The following is a 13,893-nucleotide window of genomic DNA, read 5'->3' on the forward strand; positions in this document are numbered from 1 at the left end:
CACACACACACACACACACACACACACACACACACAATGTAAACTTTAATTATGAGTAGCAGCTGGTGAGGTTTCTAGCCTTGGCACCTGATCTCTCTCTATCTACTTTCCTGGTTCCTGGTAGGCAACAATCTCCTGCAGTCCCCAGTCACCCCCAAAGAAAGCAGTCCCTCTCGTCCTCGCTCCTTTACACATTTACTCAGAGCCACCAGTCTTCCAGTTATCAGTACAGTAGCATTTATTGTTCCTTCTTCTCATGCTGGAAGTCGCATCTCACTGGTGGCACTTCTCCACTTCCCTCCCTCACTCTGATCTTCGTTCTTATTCAATTGTCTGAACTCTGACGATGTTTTTCTTTCAATTTTAGAGTCTCGTTTCTATTTGTTTGTGTCCTTTCTCTCTCTCTCTCTCTCTCTCTCTCTCTCTCTCTCTCTCTCTCTCTCTCTCTCTCTCTCTCTCTCTCTCTCTCTCTCTCTGTCTCTGAGTAACTCCTTTAAACTTTCGTTCCCTTGCTCTGACAGTATTCAAACTCCTAGGGCGGCACCTTAATTTCGATTCCTTCAACAACCCAGGCCTCATCACCGGTCTGGTTTCCGCTCGAAAAATCCTGCCAATATCCTGCTCCAAAAACATGATGTCTTTGGGAACGTTTTCCGGTAAACTTCGATATCTTGCGAGCTTCACCTCCCTGTCTGTAAACTAAAAAATATTGTCTACATATTCACTCATTTTACTTTTGTTCCTTATTTTCTTTTTGTCTGTCCGCTTCTTTATTACAGTACTTGAACGCTAACATAAAAAAGGTTATGTAAAGAAAAAAAATTGGGCATGATATATAATTTTCATCAACTAAATAACAGTGTAGGAAAGTCTGAGTTATGAGAAATCTCCGGCAACGAAAGCCCCGCCAAGGAAACCCATATAAAGACCCTCACCGGTGACCATGTCGACCACCGCCGCCCATCACTTGACGACCTCTAAATCTGTGTTAAGGCGAGACCAGTCATAACTACTACAATGGTGGCTGGGCTCAGGTTGTGGACTTAAACCTCTGGTCAATGTATCATCCTGTGTTTACACTTCGCCACTCTTCTCGGAAGATTAGTTCATAAAATACTTATCTTAAGTGGACTGAGATCCACAGACTGCTTACCTTGCTAACACACAAAACACAAAGTAAGTGCTCTGGTAAAAGCACACTCATGGCATGCAGGAAAGGCGACACTGGTCTCGTATATCCTCATGACTGAAGTGTGACAGCTTCTAGTCTTTCGTTATTTAATGCAGGGCGAGTAGATTCCACTAACCTCGACATCAAGTAACAGGAAATGATACTCTGAGTCTCACGTTCCTCCACTCCTTTCCACCCCACGAGGATCGCCTGTCCGTCCAAAAGACTGGCAACAGCTCCGCCCAGAGAGCGAAAATATAACACTCATAAAGAAGTCGTCGAACAAAGAGTTGCCCGCCGGGCCTGAGACGACCCTGTAATAAACAGGGTGTGTCTGGCGGCGTCGCCCCTCCTCGCCCTCAGCGCCTCACCTCTCACTTTCTCACACATGGGCCACACATCTGATTCTACATTAATAATTCAACTCTCAGATTTCCTAGATACACAGACTCCCAGCAGGTAACTTGCCGGGGTTAACTGTTTAGCTCCGTTGGTGTTCCCTCAACCTTGCCTTTCATTAGCGGTACTAGATATTCGCTAAGTAGACGCTGATGTGAGTAAAGGTTGCTCTGGCCATACTGGTCAGACGCGAGGGTCCTTCTCCTTCTGAGTCTCCTTCTCTTCAATTCCTTAATTGGATGTTTGGGTGTCGGTCCGCCATGGTGGCCTCCCCCAGGAGGTCCGGTAACCTCCACGAGGCCAGTGAAATAAGGCATCGTTCTGTACATTTGCTTGCCTGACGAGTGGACCTTCGTACCCGAGAGGCTACAGTGACGTGCGGTTCAGACCCGTGTCACTTCTTGATCCTTTCTGATATATATAGCGGAATGTGAGGGAGACATGAAGACTTTAACATACACGCAACAAGCGACAACAAATTTATTTTCATGATTACATGCCTGATTATATTATTGGTGAAATTTAAGACTGGATACAATGCAGCTTTATATTCTTCCGATGGCTCTACTTTCAAGCATCCTCCTTAACAACACATCCGAACACGCTGTACATGACATTTTGAGTTCAACCATTTACCGTTTACCAGCAAACACTTACACCCGCCAGATGACCCATTCAGAGGCTCGCCGCGCACAAGGGGACCGTCATGAACACACCCACGCTTAACACACACACACACACACACACACACACACATACACTTTTTTGTACACATAACCACCGAATATCGTGTATTACTTTCCGTTATTTTTCTCCACAAGTCTAACGTATCAAACGAGAAGAGGAGTAAAAAGATAGATTAATAAATAAATATATAGATGAATAAAAGAAAAGGAGGACAAGAAGAAAACAAGAACAGAAGAAGATAAAGAAGATGAAAAAAAAGTAGAAGAAATAGGAAAGCACCTCTGAATATTCTTTGTACTAGATCCCAAACTCGTGAAGGCGAAAAATAAGACTACATTATGAAGTGTCACGTATCACTATTACGGAGGGAGAGTAGCGTGTGGGAGGTGAGGACTGGGCAAGGTCGGGGTGAGAATGGTGTGGGCGTCACATGCTTTCATGGTTACGACACTGAGGGGGAAAGTGACACTGAAAATAATGAAAAATGGACTAACTTTTAAATGTAGCACTAACGACTGTACAGAGGGAGTCCTGTTTGTGTGTGTGTGTGTGTGTGTGTGTGTGTGTGTGTGTGTGTGTGCTGATGTACTGTAGGTATGAATACGTGCGTGACAGTACTTGTACACAACGTTACATGAGGCTACCAGCTGGCCTGCCTATCTGCATTATGTGAAGTACTCGTGTACATTATACACGAGTCACTGAATAATGTTGAGTGAGTCAGTTAGTCAGTCCATTTGCATGTACTGTACGTGGATCTATGTTTGTATATTTGTATGTGTGTTGGTAAACAAGTAACAAGGCTGGCTTGTCTCCTTCACCTTCCTGTTTGCGTCTCGTCAATCTGCATTTGGGAGAGTAAGATACCTAATTTTCTATGTAGGCTTTGTATAGCAACGTCTGTGTGTGTGTGTGTGTGTGTGTGTGTGTGTGTGTGTGTACCTGAACATAAATATCTTCTAAGTGAACATAGAGTCAAACGTTTCCTGCTTATCCTCTCTTCCCCAGCTCTGGCCAGGGTCGGCACGCCAGCGCCCGGGGAATGCTGCCTGTCTGGCTTAACTAGAAAAAAAAAAAAGGCAAATAAATCCCTGGTCTTATTTTGCCGAGGCGGATCTGCTTTCTCAGTAGCTTCCCTGTATGAAGTGTTCTTAAAAAGTACTTAAAAGAGTTTTCGAAGCTTAAATCCTGCCAGAGTACTTTAATTACTTTTATGCTGATGCTTGTGAGCTCAGACAGGCGCGAGGAATAAATCTAAGGTGATTTTCAGTATACTATATCTCAATGGTCTTCGCAGCTCGCAGGAAACCCAATGAACGTCTTAATGCTGGTTGGAACTGTGTCCACTTCTGCTTATGTTCACAGAATCTGTCACAATGAGATTAATTACCAGCTTTTAATCTCTGACAGGTGTCGCTTTGCAGGTGGATGAGCATGGGAGGAGGGGCTGGCGTGCATCACTACTGTCGTGTCGGGCGGGGCTCCCTCAGTAGCGCCCGGGGTGACTGCAATCTGACCAGCGAGTCGTCAATGATCACAGTCACATACTTAATTAGCCCTTAATATCACACCGGCATTCTAGACCGTAAAGTACGAGGGAGATAAGACTAAAATAAGGCCTCGGAAATGGGGATTATCTACGATGTTATCACCGCTGCCTGGCATAAACACTCCGTCCTTTCACTATCCTGCTCTTTCTCACCGTAAGCAGTAACTCCCTCAGCAACCAACGCTGACACTCCAGGTCGTCTCCCATTTTCTCTCCCTGCCCTCTTATATGCCTTAGCCTTGGTCATGTTCCATCAGCGACTCAGAATGATGTAAGGGTCAGTGACAGGAGATGCATGTATGCCGTGCCCTCCCTTAAGCACTGTATACCTTGCTCATTTCCTTCAACTTTCTCCACCGCCGCCACCAACCACGAACACTTTTTGCCTCCCACTTCCTCTTAATTCTTATCGTCCTCCTCCCCTCCAGTGCATTTTTTCCCCACTCTTCGTTCCTCGCTCCCTGTTATTTTCTTGTCTCTCTTCCTTTGCTTGACCCTCCTCCTCCTCCTCCTCCTCCTCCTCCTCCTCCTCCTCCTCCTCCTCCTCCTTCTCCTTTCTCTTCCTATCCCTGTTCTTTCTTTTACCCTCTATAAACACAAATGGAGGGTATAAAGGCTGACTTACCTACGTTTATCATGCACCAGCCCAGTGTAGGTTTACGTTTACCTACACCAAAACTTACGCTTCTATCAAAATACATGCTTGTGGCGGTAAAATGAGGAGACACGGGTAGAAATCAATTAAAACGTTAACAAAGACCAGGAAAAAAAGTACAGATATAGAGAGAAAAATAAGTACATTGGTGGTATTAAATCCTCTAACACAAAGCCATTAAGAGGATAATATAACGCATGATAAACACAATAAAGGAACACCATAATCCCCGCGGCAGCCAGGACGCGGTCAACCTATACTCCCATCGTCCTTTGATTCGAGGACAACAAAGGTGGGTACTCGCATCGCCTCTACATCAGGTCCTTGTGCACGCTTCACTCACCACCGGCGCGGGTTCGATCAATGCGGCCCGGCAGTAAATTACGAGACAGAGCCTTGTTAGTAGGTGTAATCCGCTGCGTTATTTCAGTTAAACCCTCAATCTTTCACCAGACTAGGGTTTTCTGTTTCTCTTCATTAACTTCAAGCAATACCACGTTGATTTTTTTTTAAGTTGATCGTAGCCTCTGTTAGGATTTTGTGCATGGGCTGGATGGTTTGGTGGGCTGTTATGCTCTGGTGAAAAGGGGAGATTGGTGTCGTTAATAGTGAGAGAGCGAGCTGATTGTTATGAGTAATGAGTGCTGTTGCTCTTATTGTTGTTTTTATTATTGTTTTTAATTATTTTTTTATTGTTGTTGTTGTTGTTGTTGTTGTTGTAACTGTTGTTGTTATTAATATTGTTATTGCAGTATTAGCTATTTATGTATATTAACACACACTTTTATTAATTTATTTATTAGTTTATTAACTACTGCTGCATTTCTTTGTTATACATTATCAGTGTTGTTGTCGTCTTGCTATAATTAGCATCTAACATCTAGTAATAAAGTAACTTCTAATCTTAAAGTAAATGAAAATGCAGTGGTCTCATATTCCTTATATATCCGGGTCCCGCTTCATCACGTTTACACTCCCCCAGATAACCTGTTCCCTCACCATCATAGTCGTGGGCAAGAGTGATAAAGATTCATGTGACTGACTCAGTGCAAACCAATGTTAAGAGTCCCGCACCCAACTTGCACATGCAGTTGTCCATCTATCCCTCCTGGTGCAGCTTTGAAAGTACGCACTCACTCACTCACTCATGGAAAAAAAATAAAAAAATAAAAAGGTTAAGACTCAAGTGAACCCTACAGAAATAAAACAAGAATCCGAAGCCCTCTCGAATGAAAATGAGACGTTTCGAGTTCCCGACCCTGACCTTTCCTCAACCTTCGTACCCGTCAATATTTCGGATTTCGGGTTTCGTTGCTTCGTTCGCTACACAGGATTGATAATGACGAGTAACCCGCCTGTAATTTAAATTAATATCACTGATGCGAAAGTAATATTAAGAAAGTAGGTTCTGAATGACGTAAAGCAATTAGACTTTATCCTTGGTTGCATACTTTTCTAGTCATCGAAAATAGAATTGTCAAAAGTGAAGACTGTAACTTCTATTGACAAAAAACGGGATTTCCAATTGCTTTCAATAGCATAATATCATTTACACAAGTGCTTATGTTACAAACGCATTGGTTAGTAAATATAACAGATAAATATCTGCCAAAATTAAGTACGAGAAAGTATAAGTGTAGATAAGCGGACAAGCTCTTAACTGTCAGCAAGACTCACCACTCCACTTCCCCCTTCCTCTCCCTAGCATCCCAGCACTTCCCCCCCTTCCTTCCCCTTACCCTTCCTCTCCCTAGCATCCCAGCACTTCCCCCCCTTCCTTCCCCTTACCATCTCCCGAAGACGCTCCAGTAGGCACGTGTTTCTCTCTCTCTCTCTCGTGCCCTGCCCATTCTCCCAGGTCACGACTCATACCCTGACGGCTCCGACATGTCCCGCCCTCACCCATCCGTATCTTCTCTACTTCCATTTCCTTTTATCCCTCAATCTGCCTTCACGTCTTGATGACCCCTTACTCTTGCCCGAGCTCCACCCATGCCCTTACTTACCCTTCCCTTGCGCCCTGACCAACCCCACCAATGGCCTTCACCCCACGCAGTCGAGCTTTCATTTCTCCACCCATGCCACGTCACCCAAGTTAGTCATTAATAAGTAACTTCCTCTGCGTCTGATTGAATGAATGTAATCAAGTATATGACTAAACACGGTTCTGTGAAGACGTTCAAAAATTTTCCTTTTTCCTGATACTGAGATACACTTGCTATATATGTAAATGGGAGGAAGAATGAGACGGAGGAAGGGAAACGTTTGGATTTAGCTAACAACTGGAGTGCCACTGGTATATACTTAACTGTACGGGGAAAAGAGGTAAGAAAAGGAGAAACATTTCTGTATAAGTTCAGATAAAGGTTACATAAGGAGAGTTAAATTTCTACCTACAGTCCACACGAGATGAAATTCAAAAGGAAACGAAGTAATGTAAAACTGACTGGTGACACTAAATGCATCCTTTGATCCCTTGAACTGCAGCTCGAGTTTTCACACCTGCAAAAGGAGAGCCACGAAGAAGGAAGACTGGAAGCGTCACGGGGGAAGGGCATGGCTCCGTTAAGAGGAAATGTTAAAAGGGAACGTTAAGATTTATGCCTCGGAAACCTGAAGGCGGGGATGTAAGAAGACACGGATCGGGTCAAGCAAGAAAGAGGGAGAAATGAAACAAGAGTGGCGGCGGATGCAGAGGAAGAGGAGGGTGAGCTGACGTGCAATGATGAGTAACGAAGAAGGAAGAAGAATGAAGCTTGAAAAAGAAATGATGCAGAGGAGAGAGTAAGAAAAACGTGATGAAGGAGGCAGAGAGAGAACATAAGAACATAAGAACATAAGAAATAAGGGAAGCTGCAAGAAGCGACCAGGCTTACACGTGGCAGTCCCTGTATGAAACACTCCTACCTATTTCCATCTGTTATCCCCATCCATAAACTTGTCTAATCTTCTCTTAAAGCTCTCTAGTGTCCTAGCACTAACTACATGATTACTGAGTCCGTTCCACTCATCTACCACTCTATTTGAGAACCAATTTTTTCCTATCTCCTTCCTAAACCTAAATTTTTCAAGCTTGAACCCGTTATTTCTTGTTCTACCCTGGTTGCTGATCCTAAGAATTTTGCTTACATCTCCCTTGTTATAACCCTTATACCACTTAAAGACTTCTATCAGGTCCCCTCTTAACCTACGTCTCTCTAGAGAATGTAAATTTAACCGCTTCAACCTCGCTTCGTAAGGAATACTCCTCATCCCCTGTATCCTTTTAGTCATTCTCCTCTGTACTGATTCTAATAGACCTATATCTTTCCTGTAATGTGGGGACCAGAACTGTACAGCGTAGTCTAGATGAGGGCTGACCAGCGCCAAGTATAACTTTAATATTACTTCCGGCCTTCTACTTTTAACACTCCTAAAAATGAATCCTAGTACCCTATTTGCCTTGTTTCTGGCTTCTATGCATTGTTTCCCTAGACGGAGTTCAGAGCTAACTATAACTCCTAAATCTTTCTCGTACCCTGTACCTACCAGAGTTTGGGTGTTTAATGTGTACCTATTGTGTGGGTTTCCTCTACCTACGCTAAGGACTTTGCATTTATCGATATTAAATTGCATTTGCCATCTATCCGTCCATTCATTCATTCTATCTAAGTCTGTCTGCAAGGCGATGGCATCCGCTTCTGACCTAATTAATCTACCTATCTTTGTGTCATCCGCAAATTTACTAACATCGCTACTAATTCCACTATCCAAGTCATTGATATATATTAGAAATAATAATGGCCCTAATACTGATCCCTGTGGCACCCCACTAATGACATGACCCCACTCGGATTTCGAGCCGTTTATTAGCACTCTCTGTCGCCTGTTACCAAGCCATGACCCTATCCAACCTAACACCTTCCCATCTATCCCGTGCGCCCTAACCTTTCTCAGGAGCCTTTGATGGGGCACCTTGTCGAATGCTTTACTAAAGTCCAGATATAAGATATCATAACTATCACCATTATCTACTGCCTCGTACACCTTACTGTAAAAACTTAACAAGTTTGTCAGGCAAGACTTCCCCTTCGTGAAGCCATGCTGTGACTGATTTATCAAGTTATGTTTGTCTAAATGTTCCCTAATGTTCCTGGCTATTATTGACTCTAACATTTTACCTACAACTGAAGTTAAGCTGACAGGTCTATAATTAGACGCTAAAGTCTTATCCCCTTTCTTAAAGATGGGTACTACATTAGCCTGCCTCCACATTTCTGGTACCTCACCCGACTCCAGTGATTTCCTAAAGACAGAAACTAACGGCTCACTAATAATCTTTTTACATTCCTTCAGTACTCTGGGATATATTTCATCAGGTCCTGGTGACTTGAACTTTTTTAGCCTATCTATCTCCTGCTCCACTATCTCCCTAGTTATGGAAATATCCGTCAGCTTCTCATACTCATCTGCTCTAAACACCTGTTCACTATCTGGCATATCCTGCATGTTTTCCTGAGTGAAGACAGTTAAAAAATAATCATTCAGAAGTTTACTAATCTCCTCCCCAGAACTAACCAGCTCCCCATCTGCTGCCTTTAATGGACCTACAGTATCCTTATTTTTCGTCCTGTATACCTGATAAAATCCCTTGGGGTCCGTCTTCGCCTGGCTGGCTACCTTTAATTCATAATTTTCCTTAGCTTTCCTCGTTAACTTCCTGACTGTTCTAACTAATTCATTATACTGTGTCCTTAAAACTTCCTCACCTGCCCTTAATCTCTTATATATACTTCTCTTACGCCCTATATAATGCTTTAACCTAGCAGTCATCCATTTAGGGTCATTTTTTTGTGATCTTATTGTTTTATACGGGATATTTGCTAATTGACCTGTATGAACTTTATCTACGAAATATTTATACAATTCATCTACATTTACTTCACCTAAACCCCTCATCTCGTTCCCTACCATCCTCTCCCCTCCCTCATCAACTCGCCTCGACCTTACCTCTCTCATTTCAGCATGACCTGACATTCCAACATACTCACGCCTATCTCCCCCCTTCCTCTTTCCTCCTCCCTTCTGGAGCCTCACCTCACCTCCCTCATCCTGCCTTATCTCTCTGAACTCCGTCCCTGACCTGACCTCACCCTGCATCCCTTGCCAGTCCACTCCTTGGAGGTACCTTTTTAATTCTTCAAAATCTGCTCTCCTAAAGTCAGGTATTTTACTAGTGTTTTTTATTTCTAACAGTTTCTTCCCATTCTAGATTGTACCTAATTTCCCTGTGGTCACTGTTACCTAGCTGTCCTCCAACCTCTACCTGCGTGACTGCTTCCTCCCTGTTAGTAAGAATTAAATCTAGAATATTATTCCCCCTTGTGGGTTCTACGACTACCTGTTTTAAAAAATTATCCTGAATTACCTTAAGGAATTCCTCTGCTTCCTTGTTACCCACAATCAGACTCCAGTCGATATTCCTAAAATTAAAATCTCCTACCACACATACCTGACTGTACCTGCCTGCTCTATTTAATTCCTGCCACAGTGAGGTGTTAATTTCCTCTGTACTGGTCGGTGGTCTGTAAACTACCCCTAGTACTACTGACTGCGATCCTTCCTTAATATCTACCCATATCGACTCTGCTTTGTTATCTGTTTTAATTCTATTGTTCATACAGCACTGTAATGTGTCCCTAACGTATAACGCGACACCTCCTCCTCTCCTGTTTTCTCTATCTTTATAGAACATTGTATACCCATCTATCTTAACCTCTGGATTAAATACTTTTCCTGACATATCTAACCAAGTTTCAGTTAAAGCAATGATATCAAATTTCTCTACACTCGCTATTCCTCTAAGCAAGTCTATTTTATTCAGAATACTTCTACAATTTGTGTAGTAAACACTTAAGCTATTTCTCACCATCCCTAAGCTAGCTTCCTTTCTAGATTTAACTAATTTGTCCCTTGCCTTCTCCTCACTACCCCTTCTTCCCTCCCGACTAACGAAAAAAGTGCTGGAGTGCAGTTACCTCCCGCTCGAGTGTTTCGGCCAAAACACGAACACCCTGGCGTGACAAATGCACTCCATCCCTGGCGTACAAGGTGTCCCTGCCATAGAAAAGGTCCCAGTTGTCGATGAACGTCCATCCATTACTCCTACAATGATTCGCGAGCCTGCGATTCACTGTAATAGCCCTGGACAGCCACTCAGCACCAACTCCCCTCCTCGGCAAGACACCACATACCACGGGGATCCCACCCTTGTCCCTAATCCTGTCCAAAGCCTGTCGAAACCTCCTGATAAGCTCCTCACTCCTGACCTTACCAAGGTCATTCCCTCCCGCACTGAGAAAAACAATGGGCTTGGTCCCATCTTTTTCCAAGCACGTGTCTAGCCTATCAGCTACCTTCCCTATCCCGGCCCCCGGCAAACACACCCTCGACCTACGCTTCCTATCCCTAGCACAGAACGCACTATCTAAGTGCCTAACCTGACTATCACCAAACACAAGCACTCTACCTTGGGGCAGGGTAACTGCATCTGCCCCCTCCTTCTTGCCTCCTCCAGCCCTGTCCACCTCCTTCTCCTTCCCCTCCTCCAGCACATTGAAGGGATTCTTCGTCTCCACGGAAGGTGCCCTGAGCACCTTCACCCTCTTGGCTCCCCTGCACACAACCGACCACTGCTCCTCCGTCGCCTTACTAGGTAAGGTGACGGTGGGGCACGACCCTCCCACAGGTGCTGAGATCCTCTCATAGAACTCAGCCTGCAGGTCTGAGATCCTCTCACGAAACTCAGCCTGCACCTCCGAGATCCTTCGATGGAACTCAGCCTCCACCTCTGAGACCTTCGCAACGAAGGCCTCGAGAACAGGAGAACTAACACAACCTGTCGACTCAGCAACACAAGGCGCCATGTCTACACTAGCCAGCTATATTAGCGTCAGGTCACTGCTCACTAAACACGTCCGTTCACTAGGAACCCTGACCTGAGACTGAGGAACCCTGACCTGAGACCTGAGAGAGAGAGAGAAAGAGAGAGAGAGAGAGAGAGAGAGAGAGAGAGAGAGAGAGAGAGAGAGAGAGAGAGAGAGAGAGAGAGAGAGAGAGAGAGAGAGAGAGAGAGAGAGAGACAGAGAGAGAGAGAGAGAGAGAGAGAGAGAGAGAGAGAGAGAGAGAGAGAGAGGGGGGGAGTCAAAATCATCATGGGAAGAGGAACCACAAGTGACCCGCTCAACCAACTGACATCTGGGATGCGCATATTTTGATAAGCGTGGGTCGAAAACTAGTTAAGCACCTCTTTGATTTGAGGAAATGTAGAAAAAATTCAGGTAACACACACGGACAGGAATATGCCATTGAAAAGGGACTCGTTACATTAAAAAAAAAAAAAAATGTTCTTCAGAATGCCACAGCGGCAGACTGTTTCTCTCCAATATCGCATCATAAATTCTTGGTGCATCATTTCCATCATACAGTTCCTCAGGTATCGGTGCAACAATTCTGATTTCATAACTTTGCTGCCTGGGAAGTATTACCTTAGGATTTGACATTCAGGGATTACAATTACCCGATGAGGAATGTAACTATTGTTCACAATCTTTTGGGTCAGTAATGTGTATGTCTTTTTAATCTTTTCTTGCCATGGCGCATGCTGCAAATTAGTATCGCAGGATGGCAACAGCAGATACTGGTCATTGCCTAGCTAACTTCGTAATATAGATAAAAAAAAAAAATTAATAAGACACTAGCTACTGACTGAGATGGTGATCTCACATCTCATACCTGTGTCCTCCACAAGCAGCCCGCTGTTGTTGTTTTACCTGGCAATGACCGTCCGTCCACCCATCCTGGCAACCCCCGGCTGGAGCGGCCCAGTCACAGCCAGGCAGAGCTCACAGCGACGCACCCTCACACCACTACTGCCACACCAACACTGACCCTCCAGACTCCGCTGCACTGCCTCACTTACCCTAAGAAAAACAAAAAAACGTTTGAATGAACTGACCGCATTCTTAACCAATGGAGAGAAGTAATAATACACTAGGTACCATGTGATCTATAAGAATCAACATTAAAACACTACAAGGAACATAAGACAGACAAGAGATAAATACACAAAAAGAGGCAGCAGCTTAGAAACACTGGATGCCGGTCACGACCTGTGGGACGAGGCGGCAGGTTTTGAAACCGCATACAGTTGATTTATCAGACATCAAGACCGTAGCAATACTCTATAAACCACGATGTCCTTATTACTGCAGATGAAGTAGAGCACATTCTGTATAAATATAGGGTGACGAGAAGGGTCACGTATTGGTGAATATTTGCGCATTCATGTTGTTTCCACAGTGCACAAGGCTGGAGTGTTCTTCATTTTAGTGGCGAGGATCGCATGTTTCTTTATAACACAAGAAATTACAAGATCATAAGAATTCCTATCATAAAAACAACTGCGTTTCTTATGAACTCTTAAGAACTTCTGCTCTCAACACGTTCAGCAGAATTTTGAGACACCATTTAGCTCAATACATTCTAAGAAACAGGGTAAAGATTATGACGATGATGGAGACAATGATTATGACGTGCATGAACAATAGCTTTGAACATAATTACAGTAGTAACAACAGCAGCAACAGAGGCAGCAGAAGAACTAGTAGTAGTAGTAATGATGATGATTATGATAATGACGATGATGACAACAACAGCAACAAGAACAACAATAACAACTAAAACACTAATGATATATGAAGCAATGAAGTTTTGGAAAAGGCTGTTATCCTTACTTATGCTATCCTGGTAAAGACACAGAAGACTTCAAGTTCTATATACACAGATAGGTGAGGCAGACAGATACATACAAGTGGGAGCGTCAAGAGAAAAATGAGATAAGAATGTTCTCTCTGTTGGGCTGCTGTGGCACTTTATATCATCGGTATTATTCTTCTGATTTCCGTTCGTAGAATTTGTCGGTGAACTTGCACGTGAAAGTTAAATCGTCCCCGTGGCGGTAAGAGATACACATCTGAGACACCCACAAAGAAATAATGAGGGAATAATGATTTTTTGTCTTTCCTCCGCCCAAACCTTAACAACAACAAGCAACTAACAATATCGATAACAACAGCGATTATTATTGCTTCTACATCTACCTTTGTAAATGTCACCACTGCTCATACTATTTTCACTACTAGTGTTTTGTTGAACAAAAAAAGATGAATAGGAAGATCACGATATCAAAATTGTAAATGGAAATATATGATACTAAGTAACTTGATGAAAAATCCTTAGTTACTACAGTCACTTGCGTAAATATTTGATTTCATTCATACCTGCGTCTATCAAGTTAACCACAGCGACATTCGTATGAGCGTGATACATTGTAGTTCAAAAGAAAAGTTAGACCTCATTCAGTTATCAGAGTCTCCCATTTAATTTTTCATA

At 43.5% G+C, this 13,893-nt stretch overlaps 2 protein-coding genes across 3 annotated transcripts in view; both read right to left on the bottom strand.

Moving 5' to 3' along the window:
* Nucleotides 1–13,893, bottom strand: part of LOC135096954 (peptidyl-prolyl cis-trans isomerase B-like) — a 76,597-nt gene that overhangs the window by 43,210 nt on the left and 19,494 nt on the right. The gene's annotated exons all lie outside the window — the stretch shown is intronic.
* The window catches only part of LOC135096956 (uncharacterized), a 29,680-nt gene that overhangs the window by 11,938 nt on the left and 3,849 nt on the right, over nt 1–13,893 (bottom strand). Inside the window, exon 4 of one of the 2 annotated variants that reach the window (XR_010265225.1) lies at nt 12,273–12,422. Coding sequence is in view for 1 of the 2 variants with exons in the window: in XM_063998726.1 (XP_063854796.1) it covers nt 4,945–5,037 (93 nt within the window). In the remaining variant the exon portion in view is untranslated. Of the gene's footprint in view, nt 1–4,923; nt 5,038–12,272; nt 12,423–13,893 lie in introns of those variants that run through there. The other variant, XM_063998726.1, reaches the window with a different exon arrangement.

This window comes from Scylla paramamosain, unplaced genomic scaffold (assembly GCF_035594125.1).
Source record: "Scylla paramamosain isolate STU-SP2022 unplaced genomic scaffold, ASM3559412v1 Contig9, whole genome shotgun sequence".
NCBI lineage: Eukaryota > Metazoa > Arthropoda > Malacostraca > Decapoda > Portunidae > Scylla > Scylla paramamosain.